Source organism: Rhinoraja longicauda, chromosome 17 (genome assembly GCF_053455715.1).
Source record: "Rhinoraja longicauda isolate Sanriku21f chromosome 17, sRhiLon1.1, whole genome shotgun sequence".
Classification (NCBI taxonomy): Eukaryota; Metazoa; Chordata; class Chondrichthyes; order Rajiformes; family Arhynchobatidae; genus Rhinoraja; species Rhinoraja longicauda.
In genome coordinates, this window is record NC_135969.1 from 12,806,399 (window position 1) to 12,830,450 (window position 24,052).

General features: G+C 40.3%; 1 protein-coding gene across 3 annotated transcripts in view; it reads left to right on the top strand.

The window, feature by feature from the left end:
* The window catches only part of celsr3 (cadherin, EGF LAG seven-pass G-type receptor 3), a 188,664-nt gene that overhangs the window by 119,628 nt on the left and 44,984 nt on the right, over positions 1-24,052 (top strand). For 2 of the 3 annotated variants that reach the window (XM_078414152.1, XM_078414154.1), the window contains exons 17-23: positions 1,373-1,387; positions 1,505-1,599; positions 4,667-4,876; positions 11,448-11,631; positions 13,316-13,465; positions 14,408-14,585; positions 16,415-16,582. In XM_078414152.1, coding sequence (XP_078270278.1) covers positions 1,373-1,387; positions 1,505-1,599; positions 4,667-4,876; positions 11,448-11,631; positions 13,316-13,465; positions 14,408-14,585; positions 16,415-16,582 — 1,000 coding nt within the window. The remainder of the gene's footprint in view (positions 1-1,372; positions 1,388-1,504; positions 1,600-4,666; positions 4,877-11,447; positions 11,632-13,315; positions 13,466-14,407; positions 14,586-16,414; positions 16,583-24,052) is intronic. The other variant, XM_078414153.1, reaches the window with a different exon arrangement.

Sequence of the window (24,052 nt, forward strand, 5' to 3'; positions counted from 1 at the left end):
TTGGAACTTCCCAACATCACTCTCTACCCGAGACTGCGAGCTCCTCGATGTTAAAATCCGCAGGCCGCGGTTGGAGCGTCGATCCCAGGCAAGGGATCGCAGGCTCTGATGGTAAGTCCACGGCCCCACGGTGGGGCTCAAAGTCAGTCTTGAGCAAGGCCTCCAGCTCCGTGATGTTAGGCCGCAGAGCGACCGGAGATACGATCCGGAAAACAATCGCATCTCCGGCAAGGTATGGGATTGAAAAAATGTTTTCCCCTCTCCCATCCCCCACCCACCCCCACAAAAAACAAACCAGAGAACCTTAACACATACTTTTAAAAACACACTAAAAATAACAAAAAAGGCGAAAAAAGACGACCTTTGGCGAGGCTGCCATCAGCTAATCGTGAATATCAGCTAATTTTGAGAGCCTATCACTAGTCACCCAAAAATAATGGATGTAGGTTTACATGTCTAGAGATCATGCATTACATCAGTGAGAAATGTTTGATTCAATTCAGACATTAAAATCAAAATCTGAGAAAGAGGAAAGGTGCACAGCATTAGGAAGCAAAGCACTGGTGCTGATCAATGGCTTTAGACCATGAAACCCAAGCAGCATTCTTTTGTTTTTGTTGGTATGTCTTGCTGCCTTGTCCAAGGTGGATTTGTATGACTGGAGAGTTTGACGAAGTATTTTCCTTAACATTTTGACAAATCAGTCAAACTTTGGAAATGCTTAAATATTGACATTGACTTAAGTTATGTTTCTGATGTGAAATCTCCAAAGCCTATGGATACAGACAGACACATTCTTTAAAATTAAAGGCTCACATGAAAAATAATACTTTATAGAAGCAAATCACAGCCTCCTAGTTCATCAGTCAGTTGTTTTTGCACTATTTTAAACTTAGTTTGGAAAGACCTTTACCATGGTTGACTCATTTTAGTTGTCATGCAAGCAGAGTTACCTATTTACATGTGTACTATTTTGCTATCTGTCTCTCAACAATTCTGCCAGTCACTGTAACTGTTTCCACTTTTGTCTATATTTTTACACTCTGATTCTTCTCTTCGAATTGTCTTGACACCAGGCCTTCTCGCAGTCCTTGATGCCAATAAGTTATTTTGGTTTCACGTAGATGGTTTTGCTTAAAACAGGACAGATTCAACTTCCAGCTCTTCTCTGAATTTGAGTCCAGCACTTTTTCTCGTCCTGTGAACAAAATAATTCCAAATGTTACCTTTTTGTTTGGTGGAAATACTTGAAGTCTTGCCTGTGGCATCTCTTCAGTCTCTCTTTGCAGTCTGTTGGGATGTGTAGTTTTCCATTCTTCTTTTCTTTTTGTGGTCTTGACTGGTATTTTTCCCTCTTTTCCTTGCTTTGCAGAGATGCGAGCTGATGGTAAGTTGCTCTGCTCACTGCTGGATTGTGTGTCGCTTTGCTTGGCTTGGTGTAGAAGTTTGTTAAAAAGCCTGACTTTCTCGAGTGTTGATCTTACATTCTTCCTATCCTCTTCAGGTACTGCAATTCGACACTGTGGGGAAGAACAAGGCTGGTTGGAGCCAGATCTATTTAACTGTACATCTCCGCCCTTCACACAACTAGCAGAGAATGTAAGCATTCCTTCAAAGTTCCTAAAAAGTATTCCTGTATTTCAGACTCAATTCCATCCTTCTTACAAGACAGCAACTGAAAAATATTTTTAGCCAAATCTCCAATTACAATATTGCAATTTAGTTTTTTTCAAAGTGAGCATTATAAGAATGACTCAGATAATAAAGAGAACAGGTATTTTCACTTGAGTAACTTCAGAATGTGGCAGGAATGTTAACTTCCTCTAATTCTTCACCATCCTCTGCACCTTCTAAATTTTCTGCTGAAAGACGATTGTTCAATAAACAATCTCATACTAGATTTTAATCTAGTAGGGTGCTTTGTAAATCAGTGTTCACCATTGATTTCTGTTGATGAATACAGGTTATTTTGCTTCCCATTGAAAGTTTAATTTTAAAGTACTTTTTTTAACCAGTAGTTTTTACATATTTAAATCAAGATATGATATCACTACATAAATAAGTCGGCTGAGGAATGTATATTAAACCTTCATGGAACATGGAGAGCGGCACGGTGGCGCAACGGTAGAGTTGCTGCTTTACAGCGAATGCAGCGCCGGAGACTCGGGTTCGATCCTGTCTACGGGTGCTGTACTGTAAGGAGTTTGTACGTTCTCCCCGTGACCTGCGTGGGTTTTCTCCGAGATCTTCGGTTTCCTCCCACACTCCAAAGACGTACAGGTATGAAGGTTAATTGACTGGGTAAATGTAAAAATTGTCGCTAGTGTGTGTAGGATAGTGTTAATGTGCGGGGATCGCTGGGCGGCGCGGACTTGGTGGGCCGAAAAGGCCTGTTTCTGCGTTGTATCTGAAATATGAAAAAAATAAATAAAATAATAAAATATGGAATGATACACCAAAGTAAATTTTCAGAGCATGTTAAATAGACAATAGACAATAGGTGCAGGAGTAGGCCATTCGGCCCTTCGAGCCAGCATCACCATTCAATGTGATCATGGCTGATCATTCTCAATCAGTACCCCATTCCTGCCTTCTCCCCATACCCCCTGACTCTGCTATCCTCAAGAGCTCTATCTAGCTCTTTCTTGAAAACATTTAGATAATTGGCCTCCACTGCCTTCTGAGGCAGAGAATTCCACAGACTTACAACTCTCTGTCTGAAAATGTTTTTCCTCATCTCCGTTCTAAATGGCCTGCCCCTTATTCTTAAGCTGTGGCCCCTGGTTCTGGGCTCACTCAACATTGGGAACATGTTTCCTGCCTCTAACGTGTCCAACCCCTTAATAATCTTATATGTTTCAATAAGATCCCCAGTGTATACAAGCCTAGTCGCTCCAGTCTTTCAACATACGACAGTCCCGCCATTCCGGGAATTAACCTAGTGAAACCTCAATAGCAAGAATATCCTTCCTCAAATTTGGAGACCACAACTGCACACAGTATTACAGGTGCGGTCTCACTAGGGCCCTGTACAACTGCAGAAGGACCTCTTTGCTCCTATACTCAACTCCTCTTGTTATGAAGGCCAACATTCCATTGGCTTTCTTCACTGCCTGCTGTACCTGCATGCTTCCTTTCAGTGACTGATGCACTGACACCCAGATCTCGTTGTACGTCCCCTTTTCCTAACTTGACACCATTCAGATAATAATCTGCCTTCCTATTTTTACCACCAAAGTGGATAACCTCACACTTATCCACATTAAACTGCATCTGCCATGCATCCGCCCACTTACACAACCTGTCCAAGTCACCCTGCAATCGCATAGCATCTTCCTCACAGTTCACACTACCACCCAGCTTTGTGTATTCTGCAAATTTGCTAATGTTAATGTTACCTTTAATAGATACATGAAGTGGAGGAAGATATAACCTATGGAAAGCAGTATGGCAAGCTTTGATTTGTGTATCAAGCCAGCATAGCTGATTGGAGACACAGGGAACTCCAAATGCTGGAAACATGAGTAAAACTCAAAGTTCTGGAGTTACTCCTTCACTTTTATGTTTTACACTGCATGCTTTATTGACTGGAAAAAACCCCATCTTTCATGCTGTAAACTTCCACAATTTAATCTTTGTTTATGATGCCTTTAATAACAGTCACATATAACAGCAGGATACACAAGCAATGAAACAAATGAAAGGATCCTCTAATCCAGCCTGAGTGACATAAATGTGATATATTTTGTGATTCTTATGAACCCCATCTCCAAACAAAAACCATGTATCCTTCCAGAGGAGATATAAAACACCCATAAAAACACAACAGAAAATGCTGGGATTACTCAGCAGATCAAGTAGTAGCTATATAGAGACAATCGTAACTAATGTTTCAGTTGAATGAACTGTGAACTGAACATTTCATGACCCTTCAATAAAAAGGGTTAGTATGGGGGATAAATCTGCGGAAACCAATCCCTACCCTCATCCTCAACACAGGTTATAACGGGGCGGCACAGTGGTGCAGCGGTCCAGTTGCTGCCTTACAGTGCCGGAGACCTGGGTTCGATCCTGATTACTGGTGCGGTCTGTACGGAGTTTTCTACGATCTCCTTGTGACCACGTGGGTTTTTTCTGGGTGCTCTGATTTTCTCCCACACTCCAAAGACGTTTGTAGGTTTAATTGGTTTCTGTAAATAGTAAATTGTCACTGGTGTGTAGGACAATGCTAGTGTACGGGATGATTGCTGGTTGGCACAGACTCACTGTTTCCACACTGTGTCCACACTGTGTCTCTAAAGTTTAAGTCTCAGTCTCAGTCTTGTCTTTAATTCTCTGCATTGTCTCCACTGGCTAGAATTGGTCCAGTTTTTGCTTGATGTATTGCTGATATTTCTGATGAAGGATACTTGCTTTTATATGTGTTTGTTTCCCCCCCCCCCCCCCCCCCCGTAAGATGAATGGCATGTTGATGAATAACACGCATGTTCTCTCACAGAGACATGTAAATACTTACCAATGCGGGAAGTTGAGGGCAAGCAGTAGATTCTGCATTTGATCCACAACTCCAGTAAACTAACAGTTAATTTTGTTCAATCTATTCTATACCTTGGTGTTATTTCAATGACACTGACGTTTGTCTTTGTTTCCTTCTATATGTTGAAAGCTTGCAAGTCTGGAAAGGAATGAAACTGAACTAGACACTATAGGGGCAAAGAAACTGGCTCTACATATCCGGACAGTCACAGAGGATATAGACCACTATTTTGGAAATGATATCTACATTACATACCGGCTTCTCTTGAAGATGTTGGGCTTTGAATGCAGACAAAGTGGATTTAATCTTACAGCCACACAGGATGTGCATTTCACAGAGGTAAGCATTGTAAGGAATTAGCCACATATGAAGTACAAAACATCAATTTGCTTATAGGTCATTGCCAACTCACGTACAGCAAATACCAGGTAAAGGGCAACAATTTATTCCCATCTGGTGTGAATGGTAATGTCTGTCTGGCTTTGTTTCAACTCTTGTTTATGTACACAGCGCATAAGATGAGCAGTTTAACACCATCTGGCATTGTACAGCTCTGACAGCAGAAGGCTGCTCTCAATAATAATCTGTTCATTGAAGTCAAATTGAAAATGTAAGATAGAAGGACGATGAAGAGAAGGTTTGTGGACAAGAGCCAGCATTAGCTCAGTCAGGTTCAGAAATGATATTGCTGACGACGAGAGGGCAGCCAGTTAAATCTCGTTGACTTAAAATGTTGAGAGTAATTGGTGAGAAAATAAATTCTAACCAAAATGAAAATGGCCATATTAATGTAATTCATTAGCATGGCTTGAAATTCGTGCCAAATTCATTTATATTTCTCGTGCACCACCTGGTAAATAATGTACAGGTGTTGCATGGAGAGGCACTGTCTGTATCTTTTTCTGTCAGTGCCCATGTGTCACTCTTATCAATGGAAACCAGAGGAAAACTCAGTGTGAAACGGAGTGAGCTTGTTCCAAAGCCAAATTGAGTCCAACTCGTTGGAGAGAAAGAATATAAGAAAATTGACCCCATGATTTGATGTGCAGTTTCATTATGGAATGAGGCTAATCAAGAATATCGGAAGTAGTAGGGAAGGTTTCATCATTCAAATCCAATTTGCTAATATAGTTAAAGAAATTTAATTTGTGCTTTGTAGAAATAGATATTTTTAAATCTCAATAAAATTGTATTACAACAATGGCAACTTCTGATCATCTGCCAGATCTCATCTTGCACAGTACTTGGGCTAAATTATAGTAATATCTGCCAGTAGCACAATGCTCATAGGAAGAACAGTGAACTGATTTACATGTGTGCATCTAGCAAATGTGAAACAGCAACTTGCCAAATGTAGGCACAAGGAACTGCAGATGCTGGTTTACACAAAGTGTTGGAGTAACTCAGCAGGTCATACAGCATCTGTAGAACATGGATAAGGGACCTTTCAGGTTGGGACCCTTCTTCAGACTGAATGCGGTGGAGATGAGGAGAAAGCTAGAAGGGGAGAAAGCTGGAAAAGAGGGGCAAGACAAAGCCTGGCGAGTGATAGTTGGATATAGGTGAGGATGAGGATTTGATAGGTAGATGGCTGGACAAGAGCCAGAGATAAAAGGTATGAGCTCAGAATAGAAGAAGTGAAAATTGTGAAGCCAGAGGAATGGATATATGTTAAAAGGGAGAATGGGTGTGAGTCCATGGGTGGGGAAGAGGGGAGGATAGGGGGGAAAAAGGGGGTTTTGTTTGTAGGCGGGTTATCCAAAACTGCAGAATTCAATCTTCATACCATTAGGTTGTAAACTACCCAGCTGCAATATGAGGTGCGACTGCTCCACATTGTCTGTGGCCTCACTCTGGTCACACCTTTGTGTGGTCTCACATTTGTCCAACCATCTGCCTCTTTAAAAACTTCCCTCACCTGTATCCAAGGCTTCTTTAACAGCATCTCCTAAATATGCAATCTGTGCCATTTAAAAGTTCAAGAGCAGAAGGATCACGTAACCACTGCCTGCAAACCCCCTTCCATGTCACACACCGTCTTGAAAGATACCAACCATTTTATCATTAATGCTGCCTCTAAGCTTCCCATTTAAAAAGTAATATAGACAAACCTTTAGGGTTTAGGTATCTCTAGGGTAGTTAGGAAAGTTGAATAGGCATTAAATGCAGACCTTGCTAGCAACACTCACATCGCAAGAAACAATGATAAAACCATCATGCCACTTGATTAGAATACCTGCAGGAAATGAGAGCCATTATCCAGCAGGACAGATCTGCATCCAAGAAGATAATAGTTGAATTCAAATCTGTAAACAAAATCTGTTCCTGGTGCAGTACAAAATAAAATAGGTCACAATGAAAACTTAGACTTGTGAAATTTCATTATTTTATGAAGGTATGTTTTTCCTCCCATATAACATACTAAGCGATTTGCCAAGGCCTACTGGATCTCCAAGTTGCTGAGCGTTTTAGTTCCCCCTTCCTATTCCCATGCTGAGTTTTCTGTCCTGGGCCTCCTTCATTGCCAGAGTGAGGCCATCTGGTGAAAAACATCTCTTATTCCGTTTGAGTAGCTTATAAGCGAACGTTATGAACATTGAATTCTCCAATTTTAGGTAACTAACCTAAAAACCCATCCTTCCCTGTGTTCATGATGTGACCTTCATGATGAGACCTAATTTCTCCCTCCCCCTCGCCTTTCACCTATATTCCTTCTCTGGCTTCATAATTGGCACTTCTTCTATCTTTATCTCCAACCTTCTGTCTTTTCTTTGGTCTTTATCGAACTATCTGCCTATCAAGCCACCCCCCCTCACCTGTATCTACCTATCATGCCAGGTTTTGCCCTGCCTCTCCTCTCTTCCAGCTTTCTCCCCACAATCAGACTGAATAAGTCCCAGTGCGAAATGTCACAATGTTTCTAGAGATGCTGCCTGAGTAGAAGAATTTTGTCTTTAAAGAGTATGACATGAACTAGCATTTTAAGAAACAATACATGTTTTGCAACAAGTGCATTGCTTCAAGGTACAGAAACACAACGGGAAAAGTGATTAACCATGATTTCAGATAAATCAACGGTAAAATTGAAAATAAGAAAAATGTGTATAAACTGGCCAGAAAAACTGATTGGAGGCATTTTTGTATTTAGCAAAGAATGACGAAGAAATTAAGTAAAGGGAAAGTAAATGAAAGTAAATGAGTGAGAAACAAAATACAGACTGTAAAAGCTTTTATATGTATACAAAAGGAAATGATAGCTTTGCAAATAAAGGCCCCTTAGAGGTGGAAGTGAAAAATTTATTATGGGGAAACAGAAGATGACAGAGGAGTTAAAACTAATACTGCACGTTAAATTTCACAGAAAACACAAAAAACTCCCAGAAATAATGGTGAACTAAGGTTCCAGCACAAATGAGGGGATAAAATGAGGGCGGCACGGTAGCGCAGCGGTAGAGTTGCTGCTTTACAGCGAATGCAGCGCCGGAGACTCAGGTTCGATCCTGACTACGGGTGCTGCACTGTAAGGAGTTTGTACGTTCTCCCCGTGACCTGCGTGGGTTTTCTCCGAGATCTTCGGTTTCCTCCCACACTCCAAAGACGTACAGGTATGTAGGTTAATTGGCTGGGTAAATGTAAAAATTGTCCCTAGTGGGTGTAGGATAGTGTTAATGTGCGGGGATCACTGGGCGGCACGGACTTGGAGGGCCGAAAAGGCCTGTTTCCGGCTGTATATATATGATATGATATGATAAAAGAAATAAGTATTAGTAAATAAACAGCACTAGAGAAGTCAATGAGCCTGCAAATTGATAAATCCCATGGACCTGATGAGGTCCCATGGACCTCCTAGTGTTTTGTAGGAGGTGACATTTGTGATTTGAAACAATTCCACAATTGAATGGTTTCTGCAGATTGGAGGGAAGCACAAGCGACCCCACTATTAATAAAAAAGGGAGTGGAAAATCAGAGAACGACTGGCCCGTTGGCCTGATAACAGTTGTGGAGAAAATGCTACAATCTATAATAAAGCAGGTGATGTCAAGATTATTTTAAATAATGAATGAGCAGCATCAACATGGATTTATCAAAGGATAGCGTGTTAACTGATCTATTAGACTTCTCGGGGGATGCATCTAGTAAGGTAGATGAGAGAAGAAAGTGGATGCAGTGCATTTGGATTTGCAGAATGTGCTTGATAAGTTACCAGGCAAGATTAGAACACATGGAGGAATCAGGAATAATATACGTATAAGTTGGTTAGCAGGTAGAAATCAAACTATAAACTAAGATAGACACAAAATCCTGGAGTAACTAAAGTGGGACAGGCAGCATCTCTGGCGAGAAGGAATGGGTGACGTTTTGGGTCGAGACCCTTCTTCAGACTAAGTCTCAACTGAAACGTCACCCATGCCTTCTCTCCAGAGATGTTGGCTGTCTCGATGAGTTACTTCAGCATGTTGTGTCTATCTTCAATGTAAACCAGCATGTGCAGTTCCGTCCCACACATATATATAAGCGGGTGCTTGTGAGATTGGCAGGCTGTGACACTGTCTCTCCTAGGGCCCCGAAGAATACTGACATTTTGGCTGAAGACACCAAATTTATCATTTCCAAGTTTGTTGATGGCATAAAACTAAGTGCAAAATCTGAGCAGTGATATGAATCGAAAGAGACTTCAAGCGAATTAGGATAAGTGACTGAACAACAGGATAGCAAGTGGAGCATGATGTTGAAGATAGAGGTTATCCACAGGTGAAAAAACCAGAAATTACAAAGTAATTATTCTGTTTTGTTCTGCTTCCTTAAAAGAAGGATATATTTGCCAGAGAAAGAGTGCAATGAACCACACTGATTCCAGGATGATTTGACAGTCAGAGAAGAAGAGAATGAGAAGGCTAGACCTCTCTTTCAAATGAAGAAGAATGAGGTGATCTTGTTGAAATGCACCCAATTCTTCAGGCGGCTGGCAGGGTGGATCCAGGGAGGATGGTTCCTCTGGCTAAGGAGTCTGGAAGTAAAGGTCACAATCTCAAAAGAATGATTAAACAATTAAGGACTGAAGTGAAGAGAAATCTCTTCGCCTAAAGGGTGGCAAATCTTTGGAATTCTCTGCCCTCGAGAGTTGTGGATGCCCAGTAATTGAATGCATTAAGAACAGAGATCTATATATTTCTGGATAGTAAAGGAATCAAGGGATATGATAAAAGGGCAGGAGAATGGTGCACAGGTCAAAGATCAGCCTAGTCCTGTTGAATGGACAGCAAGCTCAAAGAGCCAATGGCCGACTCCAGCTCCTACTTCTTATGTTTAAAGAGCCAATGGCCGACTCCAGCTCCTACTTCTTATGTTCTTACATTCTTATGTTTGAGGCAGCAGAAGTTATGAAGCTGCTTCTGCTTCTGCTGTCTCTGTTTGTTGTTGATCGCCTGACTGAGGTCAGTTGACAGGGCTCACCACGGGGAGGTCGACAACGTGAGCCCCTGTTCTTCCATCAAAGGGAACTGAGAGGACATTGAAAATAGTTTCACTGTTTGTGAAGTCTGAGACTTCAGGGTGCATCTAAACATTCAAGGCAGACTTTAAAAGGCTTCTGCACTCAGAGATTAACAAAATCTGCTAGTCGGTTCTCTGAACTTAATACAGGAAACCAACAGTTGGTGCTTAGTATCTTGTTAATGTTAAATCTGAAATGGATATCCCTCTATAATTTTGGTAATCAAAAAGCTGTAAGGTAATTGCAAGCAATTTATTAGGTCACAGATCAGCCAGGATTTGTAAGCAAGAGAAAAATAAGCTTGAAGAGTTGACAGCACTGTTCTTCCTCTATCCCATGAAATTCAATAAGTTAAGTTTCGTGATTGAAAGAATAAAAGTTGTTTTAGTAATGCAATAATTATTCATGGCTGCCAATATATCACTCCTCTTCAGCAAATCAGCTCTTTCAAGTTGGAGTCAGCTTTCTGCTTTTAAGATAAGAGAACCAACTGTCAAATTTTCACTTATCATGCTGTTTCTTTTTTGTTAAATCTATTTCATTTGGTCCAACACTTTCTGAGTTGATATTGAATTTACTGACTAATTCAACCTTTATGCCGCCTTTTGACTATTTCTGAATCCTTCATTGTCATTAATTAATATTCTTGTTGCATTGCTCAGTGGGGTTTCAGATAGCCTGTTGTTCTCCTCTGTACCATTATGAGATATTGTTGATTGTTAAAAAATGTCTGAAACTTTTACTAATAAGTTAAATGAAGGATGGTGTTCAAAACTGGCCCATTGTTATTTCATCGAAAATATGTTGGAAATAAGTTGTTCTGCCTCTATTTTATACAACCTTGTTTTGGTATTACAGTTACTGTGGAGTATTTCAGGTAGTCAGTAGATTGGACCTATAATCATCTAAAAAATATATATTTATATTGCACAACGATAAATATTTGGGGTGGCGCAGCAGATAGAATAACTGCCTTACATCGCCAGAGATGTGGGTTTGATCCTGACCTCAGGTGATGTTTATGTGGAGTTTGCATTTTCTCCCTGTTGCCCTGTGGGTTTACTCCCACATTACAAAGATGCGTGGGTTTGTAGGTTAACTGGCCTTTGTAAATATGCCCCTAATGTATGGGGAGTGGATGTGTATGTGGAATAACTGGTGATCGATGGTCAGCGCGGACTCGGTGGGCCCAATGGCCTTTTTCTATGCTATGTCCTTCAATTAATCAAAATATCAGTACTTTGAAAATATATGGGGGGGGGGAGGGGCTATCTTATTGTTGGATCAAATCACACCAGAATTGGTTTTACCTACAATATTTTGTCCAAAATTAACAGTGGCAGTGAAAACCCATGTTAGTTGCTCTTTGATGTGCCAAGTTACAGCAATAATTCTTTTCTATCCCATTTCCTTTAGAACCTCCTAAGAGCAGGAAGTGCCACTCTTGATCTAGAAAATGGGGAACACTGGAATACCCTTCAGCAGACGGAACAAGGGATTGCTCACCTGATGGAGATACTAGAGATGTATGCAAGGACACTGGCCCAAAACATGAAGCTTACCTACCTGAATCCAGTTGCCATTGTAACTCCTAATATTAGTAAGTAACACTTTTAGAAAATATCACAGCATGTGGTTCCATATTAATGGCACGTAGCGTTAAAAGGCCACTCAGTCTTGAAATTTAGACCAGATTATATTGATGGAGAATTAATCAAATTTTTCACAACCACTATTTAATTCACATAAAAGCATTGCACGGTTATTTTGTTTGTACATGAATCTGATTTGCCATTCTTTTTAAATTTGAGATAAAATTTAAATACTTAGTAAGTTGGAGTTTTCAATGTAAGCTATATTATTGAAGTTGAATAGTCTATCTGGAACACCCGGAAAGAGAGGCAGGCCACAGAGACATCAAAGTTCATAGACACGTAATGAAAGCTGTTTTGTTTTTATTCTCAAGCTTCATCAATGACCTTCCCGCCATGATAAGGTCAGTGGTGGAGATGTTTGCCATTTGTGAACTGTTCAATTACATGCACGATTCCGCAGATAATGAAGTAGAGCACGCAGCAATATTCAGGCATGGTCCAGTAAGTAGCAAGTAACATTTGCGCCCTACAACTGCCGAGCAGTGGCATCTTCAAGAGGGAATCTAACATCTAGATTCCCTTAACATTAGACTGAATTAACCATCAGTAAACCCCCTACCTCATCACGAAGAAGATCATTACTGCCAATAAGCTTAAATGAACTGTGACTGCAAGAATAAATCAGGGGCTGGATATTATTTGGTGATTGATTTGCCTCTAAATACCGCAAAGTCTCTCCGCCATCTACGAGGTATGTGTCAATATTATGGAATATTGCCCACTTGCCTGGATGAATGTCGTTCCAAAGGCACCCAAGAACCTTCGCCCTGTATAACAATGCAACATACTTGATTAACACTCTATCCACCGGCAGCATACTTGATTAATATTCTATCCACCTCCCACCACTGGTGCAGCATGGTTTCATTGTGCACTATCTAAAAATACACTGCAATGACTTACCAAGATTTCTTTGACAATGCCTCACAAACTGCACTCTTAGAAGGTCAAGTATAAGCCACCATCTGCATGCTTCCCTCTAAGTCATCCATTATCTGGATTTGGGAACACTTCATCTTTCCTTGGTTGTGTGTAAAGAATTGAACTGATAAAATAAGGCTACTCGCCCTATCCTCACATGGATAATTAGTATTAGGCAATAAATGTTGACTTTGCAAGCATGTCCACATTCTATAAATGAATATTATGTAAATATTAAAATGTAGCTTGTAACATGTAAATCCGCATTGAGCCATCGTTTCACATGTTGATTTTAATAAGTGGATGGCTCTAACCTAAGCTATGATGTAATCAAGCTTGTTCCACCATCTGCCAATTTTTAAAAGTCGCAAAACGGCGCGTGTTACAATGGGTTGCAGCTTGTTTACTAGGCTCTTTGCATATTGTTTGGATAGGTAAAAAAACATTCCTTGTGGAAACCAATCAGAACCACCATTTTGAATAGTCTGAATTCCGTACAAAATAAAAAGCATCCTTGATATAACAGGTTATATGTTCTATACAGGTTATGTGTTCACAGTTATTTAAGTGTAACATATATGCCTGTATATCTTTTGTTAATATTGAATTTTAATTGTGAGACTGATGTGTGTTTTACATTATGTCAACTCCAGTAATAAACCCCGAGACTTAATCCCGTTGAACCTCGTCCATGGTTTTCTATTTCAGTTCTAACAATTGATCACGAGGAGAAAGACATCAAAAAAAGAAAGCTATTCCCTCGATATCACAGTGGACTCTTCCGTGGCCAGACTACATGGGATGCTCAGACACATGTTGAACTGCCAACATCCATGTTATTTCCATCCAAAGTGAAAGGTAATCAACAATGATATTTGCAGTAAGATGGACACAAAATGCTGGAGTAACTCAACGGGATAGGCAGCACCTCTGGAAAAAAGGAATAGGTGACGTTTCGGGTCGAGACCTTTCTTCAGACTGACGCCAGGCGGGAGGGAGATAGATAGATAAGGAAGTTTGAAGGTGTGAAAACAGGGCAAGGCTGCCTTTACCACTGAGTTACTCCAGCATTTTGTGTCTATCTTCAGTTTAAACCAGCATCTGCAGTTCCTTCATACACATAATATTTGCAGTTCCAGTTCTGTGCTTGCAACTGAGATACATAACAATCTATGCTGCGGGATTATCTGAGAATGTACACAAGTGAACGCTGATTGGATTTGGACTTTAGACTTCAGCCCATTGCATCCGTGCCGACCAATGATCACAATGGCCCTATCCTGCACACTTGGGCAACTTACAGTTTTATCGCAGCCAATTAACCTACAAACCTGCACTTCTTTGGAGTGTGGGAGGAAACCAGAGTATCCGGAGAAAACCCACACGGTCACAGGGAGAACGTACAAACTCCGTACTTACAGCACCATAGTCGGGGTCCAACCCGGTTTTCTGGCGCTGTCAGGCAGCGGCTCTAACCCCGCGCTACTGTGCCGACTTCATAAGTAAGGCAAAAGGAATGCATACCGATGCTAGAAATCTGAAATAAAAACAGAAGAGCCAAGAAATAGGTTGGGTGCTTCGGTGGTTGGGTGCTTCAGGTTCATAAGCTTTCATTAAAACAATTCAGCTGAATATGATGAAAGGTTATGGACCTGATATTTTATATCATTGTTTGTATGATGGACATTTTTGGTAACTATGTGTGCTGAACCCATGAGGACTTTTTTAATTCACTTTCTGCTTTTGCTGTCTTTTAGTCAAACTGAATTTACACTTCACTGCATTCTTTTGTCCACACAGCTGTACCTACCTCAAAAACAGAGCATGTAGTCCAAGTGCGGAATGAAACAAGTAAAGTCTTGCACCAACGGCTTCTGCCAGAGCCTGAGCCCACAATGACCATTCTGATCCTTCTCATTTATCGGACATTAGGCAGCTTACTACCTGCACGCTTCAACACAGATCGCCGTAACTTAAGGTACGAACTCAACATTTGGCTTGAATTGAGCTTCCTGCAACATTGAGAGTATTCCGATATCAATAATAAAATGACATATGAACCAATTTTGACATTTTTGACCAGATACCTGATTTGTGGAAGCTGTTTGTTTGGAATTTCTAACAAGAAATCCTTATTGTACATGGTGCAGCCTGTGTTGGGGGGTGTAGGTACTAGGTCAGTAGTCGAGATACCAAGCATGTTGGCTTTTGTGCCAAACATTTTGTGCCAAGCATTTTGTACCAAGCATGATGGTGATGAGATTCTTAAATGGAGTTGTGGCTGTATTCACCTAGGCATGTGTAGAGTATTACATTACCCTTATTTTGAGCCATGTAAGTAATGGTGCAGCTACAGGGAGTGAGAAGCTGAGGCATTTATTGCAAAATACCTCATGTTTTGTTGTGCTGTAACGTGATATACCATTCCTTTGGGCTACACAATAACATTTCTGGTCCCTGGTAACCCCAGAGGATTTAGAGAGGGATTTTGCAATGATAATGTGATTAAACAGCAAAGGTAATTAGTCTTCCTGTCGTTGAAGATAGTCAGTGCTTGGCACTTGTCTCGTGTAAAAGCTACTTATCACATATACGCCTAAGCCAGATTTGGTGCAAATAGCATGAGCCATTTTATACTAAGGAATTAGTGATGAGGCTTAACAATGCATAATTCCTGCCTTATAATAGAGGAAGCCCATTAAAACGCATCAATGGATAGTTGGATCTAGGTCAGAGCGCAGAGAAGTTCTGCAGTGATGTCCCAAGACTGATATAATTGTCCCTATTCAGCCATAATCATCATCTTTGGAGCTAGGTCTGACTAGCCACAGAGAGGTTCCCCTGTTTCTCACTAACTTGATACCTCACATTAATCTAAACGTGTAAAAAAATAACTGCAGATGCTGGTACAAATCAAAGGTATTTATTCACAAAATGCTGGAGTAACTCAGCAGGTCAGGCAGCATCTCAGGAGAGAAGGAATGGGCGTTTCGGGTCGAGACCCTTCTTCAGACTGATGGCAGGGGGGGCGGGACAAAGGAAGGATATAGGTGGAGACAGGAAAATAGAGGAAGAACTGGGAAGGGGAGGGGAAGAGAGGGACAGAGGAACTATCTAAAGTTGGAGAAGTCAATGTTCATACCGCTGGGCTGCAAGCTGCCCAAGCGAAATATGAGGTGCTGACCTAAACGTGGTTCATTGTTAGTCTAAAGCTGCACCATGATGCAGTCCTGGTAGAACTTAAACTGAGCAACATTGAGAAGCTAATTGCAAAGTCAATACCAATTAACAATGTTATTGATTATTCCTTCTGTAACTTTGCTGATGATGGAGAGTGATTTGATAGAATGTTAATTGTCACTGATGCTCCTTTAATCATTTTTGGCGAAATTGATTGGAAAATAAATATTGGCCAGAAAACTGAAAGTTTAATTCTTCAAATAATTCCATTCCATCTTAAACATGCTCATCGATGAGTCCATTGCCGAACTTTGAACTGCAAGGTGACTCCATCATCAGTGCAGCACTTTCTTAATTGTCCTGAAAAATTATTCTAAATTATGTGCCTAAAATGGATGATTCACTGATCAACTTTTACTTTGTTGGGAAATACTTGGCCTTATCCTCCCTAAGACAGAACAACGGTTGTGAACCTGTTCTGAGAAATTATCAGTTGAAATATTATCACTGAACAATGTTACCTCAGTTCAGTAATTGGAGCTTGTATAATATATTAAAAAGAGCTAGAAGCCTTTCATTTCTCCTAATCCTAAAATTGTTTTTATATTAAAATTTCATGAATTACAGACTTCCAAAACATCCTGTGATGAACTCTCCAATTGTAACGATCTCTATTTTCCACAACAACACCTTTGTTCATGGACCATTAAATTCACCATTTACTTTGGAGTTTCGTCTGCTGGAGACGGCCAATCGTAGCAAGCCTGTGTGTGTGCAGTGGAATCATTCCAGTCTGTAAGTATATTGAACTGCCCAAGTAATATTACTTTTCTGATCCAAGAAGAAACTAATCATGATTCTCTTACTTCTCAAGTTTTCCCCCTCTCTTGTAGTGTCCGTGTTTCAGAATGACTTTGTTACACAACAAAAGGAAGACGTAGCAAATTTGGCAATGAGGGATCTGAAGTACAGATTATTGATGCTTTTAGACCCTTACCCAGTCCAATGAGAATATGATTTAAGAGTTTTGTGAAGCCACTTTTGGAGTATTGTGTGCAGTTCTGGTCGCCCCATTACAGAAAGGGTGTGGAAGCTTTGGAAAGGGTACAGAGGGAGTGTACCAGAATAATGCCTGGATTAGGCAATATTAGCTACAGGGAGAGGTTGAAAATAAATCTTTGATCCTTTTGCTGATGTCAATAATCTAACATCAACTAATTTACATAGGAATACATGAATTTGGCCTGTTCTGCAATTAAATAAGATCATGCTGTTATGATTGTAACTGCAACGCTTCATTCTCATCTTCCCACTGCAAACCATTGGCCTTTTTATTGTCAAGACTCTACTTCTACCATAATATCTTCAGACTGCCTCAGTTACACATCAGTGCATGTAGACACAAGAGATTGCAGATGCAGAAATCTGAAGCAGTAGACAGTATGCTGGAGGAACTCACTTGGTTAAGCAGCATCTGTTGTGGGGAAAAGATTTGTCGATGTTTCAGGTTGCAACACTATGTTAGTTCCTCCAACATATTGTTTGAACATCACTGAAGTTCTGGGAATATTTTTCCTAAAACATAAAGCCTATCAGTATCAAATTGATTCTTCCTCTTCATGAGCCTTGGATTACAAAATGCTCAGCCTCTCCCTCCTCCCTACCTACAGTATTTTTAGTCACATTACTTGAATTGTTTTAATCCATGGGCTGTAAATGTACCATTCCAATGTATAATTTCTTGATTTGTTTTGGTTCAATACAAAATGGAAGCCCTCCAATTAGTTGGAAGTTGGCATAATCATAGTGATGTAGAAAAGATATAATTAATCTTAGGCTGACATATTTATTTGACATTGTATTGATTTGGCTATTAATCAAATCTGGGCATTATTCCCAAAATAGCCACCTATTGATGTGTTTTTTTTTGCTGTGGGAAAGGTCTGTAAGAAATAAATTTAAATTGCTTTCTCTAGTAAAAAGAGCTTGAACCAAAATTACAATAGCTACTATTCTTACATTTACAGTAAACCCCCTCTGACGTTTTGTTCTAATGTTACCCATTACCTTTTGGTATAGAAGATCATATTGTATCTGCATGTATTAGATTTGATAAACAGATCAGCAATCCAAATACAGATGCTCCTCAACTTACGATATTTTGACTTTACGATGGTGCAAAAGCTGGGCAACGGCAGCGAGCCGTAGCTCACTTCCGGTCACGTGATCAGGGGTATTAAATGCATTTTCGACTTACGATATTTTCGGTTTACGATGGGTTTATCGGAACGTGATCCCATTGTAAGTCGAGGAGCACCTGTACTCTGTTGGAGGAGAGTGTTACTGCGTGGCTCTTTTAAAGCAAAATGAAGTAAATCTTTATGATATGTAAAGGTAGGTACTTTATTTATGTTAGTTACGTCATGTTTGGGCATGTTATCATCAGTGCCAAACTCTGATAAACTTTCTTGCCCAGAAACAAGGAAATGCAGATGCTGGTTTACAAAAAAAGATAAAGTGCTGGAGTAACTCAATGGGTCAGGCAGCATGTCAGAACATGGATAGGTGACGTTTTGGATCAGGACCCTTCTCAGACTGATTGTGGTGGCGGAGGGAACGTAGTTGGAAGAGAGCTGGGGCAGAACAAAGCCTGGCAAGGGATAGGTGGATACAGGTGAGGGGGGCTTTGATAGTGCAGGAAAGCAGCAGGAATCACAGATGAGAAGCAGTGAGAAAGGGTCTCGCAGAATTCCCATCGGAGAGGAGATCTTCATAGTAGACATACCATGAGGAAATTTTGCAGTGAAGCAGTAAAATCTTTTAAAAAAGGAATTGCAGGTGCTGGTTTACAAAATAGACACAAAGTGTTGGAGTAACTCAGCAGATTAAGGATCCAAACATGGATAGTTCATATTTTGGGTCGGGACCCTTCTTCAGACTGATTGTATACATTCATTCCTGTTGCATTCATTTCACCTTAAGTATATTCTCGTGAAATAATCAATGTTAGAAAATTGCCCTCCAAATAGGTACCTTGTGTGAGAAATCTGCCCCTCTGATGTACAATGCACCACAACTATGCTGTACCAGTTGGATGCTTGGGGAACTCTAAGGAAGATGAACTCTTTAATTCTCTCAACAAAGTTAACGAATAACATTTTTTATATGGAACTAACCGAGCTGGATTGAGCTCAATGCCTAACCCCCATCAGACTTGGCTTCATTTATCAATGCAGGATGCCTGGTGTAGAAGGCTTCAGCAGACTCGAGAATAAGTTGACACACTATGGCAGAGGGCAAGACTCTGTCCCAACCTTGCCTCTTGCAAAATTGGTTTCAATAATTAATAATAAAGCGTGTAACATTTTTTTGTAAGTAAAATCAATCAAAAGAACCCCACTAAAATAATCAAAAAGATTAAGCAAAATATGTTTTAAATTATTGAACATTTACCTTTTCCCATCAAATAAATAGGGACATCTTTTCTATCCTGTCTGGCGTGGGGATAGTCAGCATCTGTTCCTCACCATGTCCTGTATTTAATTTATGCTCTGGATTAAAGAAATGGCATCATTGTTCCTTTCAACAAAACCAATTTACGTATTCCATCGAAGTCTTGCAATCTAATGGCAGTATTTTCAAGCACTGAGCAGCTTCTTGACTTGCATTCCTTACCCTCAAAACTGCATGTATTCTTTAAGTAACGTAATTTTACTGTATGGTGGTGCAGATCATATGCACTTTCATTGATCTATTTCATGGCATGTGGCCTGGTGTCAGGTGGGTCTCATAGGCCAGCCACTTACTTATAAAATCTAATTATTTTCTGTTTAAAAGAACAAAGATACCTCATATAAAAGGGAAGGCTGTCAACCAGAATGGGTGGTAATATTTTAACATATTTGGAGAATGAGAATGATTAGTGTTGGCAAACTCTGTTTGACCCTGTTCCAATCGTAATCTGTGATAGCTCCATGATCTTTTGACCTGTAGACGTCTTTAGCTGTTTTGTGCAGATGGCTGCAAATGAGGTACAATGCAGTAATTGAGTCAAGGGAACATGGCAATACTATAAAATGTAAGAGTAAAGCAAAGCTGTTTTCTGCAGAGCTTTGTCTTTCAATTACCACCTTCTGCCTGTTCCGGATATTTTTTTAATTATTCATAATGTCGTCTGGACTATGTTGCTTTTCATTTGTTACGCACTTGATATTTTTATTGTAAACTTACACAAAATTGATAAAAATAATATTATTTACGGTATCAAATTTCGATTAGGTCAGAAAAAATGTTTGGGAATATTTCTCAAATGTCTGGTAATTTATGAGCAGCACATCTGCAAAGAAAGGCTATAAGGATGATTTGTGGCTCCCAGTCCTCAACAATGTAGTACACAAAGCCAAATTACTCTGTCTGAATAGAACATCTATGTCCTTATTTCAGGTTTTGTTAGAATTATATCATACTAGCTCTTAGGAAAAGCTTATTCTTACTGTTATTACCTCATCTGTTGATAAATCAATGTCAGATGTCAGTATGAATTTGTGTTTTGCACTGTATACCATGCTCATTGAGTGTCGTGTCTGCACAATATGGACTTTGATGAGGTATGGGCAATAAATAAACGTATTATATTCAATAAAGACGGGGATGCCAGGGCAATTGATATATTGGAGGTGCAGTATGTGAGAGCTGATGGAAACCATTATCCATCGTGTTCACATCCTCATTAAGGGTCTGCAACTCGGAACAACAACTCGGGAATTCCAGGATTTGAAAGTTGCAATACATCAGCGAGGAAGAAAGTTATCTGGATATTTTGTTCAAGAAACAACCATATTCCTTAGATTAAGTAATGTAGATCAAGAGGGACAGGAGGGTGTGACCAAGAATGAGGCAGATATCAGAAACTAGAAGGTAGCTTTGGGGAAACAAGGTTCTTGGAGTTGTGTGGACAAAAACAATGACTGCAGGGGGAATGAGAAAAAATAGGCAGAGGCTTTGCTACCATTCCCTGCAGCCATAAGTGTGAATCCCAAAGGATGGGGCAACGGGAGGGCATCTCCTTGGACCTAGAGAGGAACTTGGAATGAGAGGGGAAAGATCCAATTGGCATAGTCCATATAGGAAGCAATAGAATGGACAACAAGGAAGCTATGTTAAATCAGAATCAGAATCGCCTTTATTGTCATCCAAAAAAACAAGTCTTTTGGACGAAATTCCGTTTCCCACAGTCCAACAATAAGAAGCAATAAAAATAACTCAATAACACACACAATCACAAACCAACACAAAACAAAAAAAAGAAACATCCATCACAGTGAGTCTCCTCCAGTCACCTCCTCACTGTGATGGAAGGCCAGAATGTCTTTTTTCTTCCCTGCCGTCTTCTCCCGCGGTCAGGCTCGCAACATTGAAGCCCCCGCCGGGCGGAGAAAGTCCTGCGGCCTATTCCAGGCCACGCCGGACGGTGAAAGGTCCGCAGCGAACCAACCCAAGCCCCGCGATAAAGGGAGTATAAGTAGCTAAGGATACAAAATGAAAAACAAAACACAAAGGCAAATTATTCTGGATTACATTCTGAGCCAGGCACATACATTCAACAAGATTATAGATTTAAATCATTGGCTTAAACATTGGTGTGGAGGGAATGGATTTCTATTGGTAGGAAACTGGCACCAGTATTGAGGAAGGAGGGGGCTGTTTAATTGGGATTTGCTTCTCTTGAATTAGGCTTGGACCAGTTCCCCAGTGAAGTGAATAACCGGGATTGTAGACTAGACTTCAAATAATGAGGGATGGGTTCTGGTGAGGGGACATTTAGATGGTTAGACAATAAAGGTGTTGGGTAGCAAAATTGATAGTAATAATAATAACCAGAGTTTGTCAGAAAGAAATAAAAGATAGAAATATGTAAATATATTTCAAAATAGAGGCAGCACAGAGAAAACTAATTAAAAAGACAAAATTGAAGGCTCTTTATTCCAAAGAGGAAGAAAGATTCTAAGGGGAGTAAGAGGCAACCGTGGCTGACAAAGGAAGTTAGGGATGGAATAAAACTAAAAGAAAAGATGTATAACACAGCAAAGAGTAGCGGGAAGCCAGAGGATTGGGCAACTTTCAAAGGACAACAGAAGGTAGCAAAAAGGGCAGTATGGGCTGAAAAGATGAAGTACGAAGGGAAGCTGGCCAAGAATATAAAGGACCGTAAAAGCTTCATTAGGTATGTTAAGAGAAAAAGATTAGTTAAAGCAAATGTGGGTCCCTTGAAGGCAGACACGGGTGAAATTATTATGGGTAACAAGGAAATGGCTAAAGAGTTGAACAGGTATTCGGATCTGTCTTCACTAAGGAAGACACAAAGAATCTCCCAGATGTACTAGAGGACAGAGGATCTAGGGAGACAGAGGAACTGAAAGAAATTTGCATTAGGTGAGAAATCGTCTTGGGTAGACTGATGGGACTGAAGGTTGATAAATCCTCAGGGCCTGATGGTCTGCATCCCAGGGTATTCAAGGAGGTGGCTCTAGAAATCGTGGTCGCATTGGTGGGATATAGAAGAAAATTCACTCTCATGGATTTTATATGTGGTAGAAAAAGTAAATAAATCAACGCAATTTTAGTCAACTCTCTTTCTTGATGCATGCGCAAATGATATGGTTTACCTGCCAGAAATCTTTGCGATATGGATAATTTTCTAGGATCGCTGCCTTTCTACTAATATACATTGAAGATTGGTTGTTGGACGGAAAATAGAAAAGGAATGAACAAGTTATTTTGGGTTGGGAGGCTGTGTCTACTGGGGTGCATCAGTGTTGGGGCCCCAGCTCGTCACAATCCATACAATGATCTGGATGAGACGAGGAAGTGTAATATATCCAGGCTTGCTAATGATACAAAGTTCAGTTGTGAGGATGACACAGGACACAGAGATTTCAGAAGGTTATATGAAGGCAAAGTGAATGGGGAAGGAATGGCAGCTGGAACATGATATGGAAAAATGTGAGGTTATCAATTTTGGTGAGAAGAATAAGAAGCTGAAGCTCTCCCTCAGATAGTGAGGGATTGAAAGATAGTTGGAGAATCAATATCTTGCACGCAAATCACTGAAAGTTGGCAAGCAGGTTCGGAAAACAGGAAGATGAACAGTATTGCCGCCTTTATACCAAGAGTATTTGAGTCGAAGACTAAAGACATCCTACCTTAATTATACATTGCCCTGGTGAGAGTGCATCTGGAATGTTGCGCTTTGATTTGTACCCAACTAAGGGAAGATGGATTTGCAACAGAGGAGGGAGAGTGAAGGTTCGCTGGATTAATTCCTGGGATGGAGGGTTTGCTGTGCAAAGTGAGATTAAGCAGTCCAGGACTGGTGTTTTGAAGAATCAGTGATGATCTCAGTGAAAACTGCACAATAGCTTGACAGTGTGGATAGGGGCTGGATATTTCCCCCATTTGGGGAGACCAGAACCAGGAGTCACAGTCTTACAATACAGCCTTAGCCATTCAGAACTGAGACAGGAAGAAATCTCTTCACCCAAAAGAGTAGTGAATCACTGAAATTCTTTACCCAAGAGGGTTATTGGAGCTTATTCACAGGGTATATGCATGAGAGAGATCAATAAGATTAGTGTAGGATAGTGGAGCTGAGGTGAAAGATTAGCTCCTGTTTCCATTTCTTATGTTTTTTTTTACACATTATAGAAGCTGGAAACTAAGCTTCTATCTAGTGTTGATTGTCCATACAATGTAGGGTGCTGCGGAAAGACAAAAATGTAGTTCATCTCCACAGAGTTTCGCAATAAGAGAAAAAAAATGTCAATTTGTCAAGGAAATGTCAGAGATAACCTTTTTACACTTTGTCTGGGGTTTCTCTCTCGTGTCTGTGTAATAATCAGAACCTCAATAGAAATTCCAGATGCCACTGTTTGATGAAAGCTGTGAAATTTCAATTAACGAGTTTGCAAGTTATTGAAAAGAAAACCAATCAGGTGGCTCAACACTCTAATGTGTTTTGATGCTGTTTTGAGTTATCAAATTCGCGGTTAGTTTCACATTCACAAAATTTCACGCCTTCAACTGTGCTGTACAGTGAAATTTGAAGCCCATAAGCTTATAAACAGCAGGATTGGCATAGGTGGGGATGCGAGTTGGTAAATCAGGCCAATCAATCGTGCTTTTGGGTGATTATGGAAAAGGAACTAATGAAGTATGCACCAGGGGAAGGTTTAGGGGTCAGAATAGAGAAACTGCAAATGTGCAACA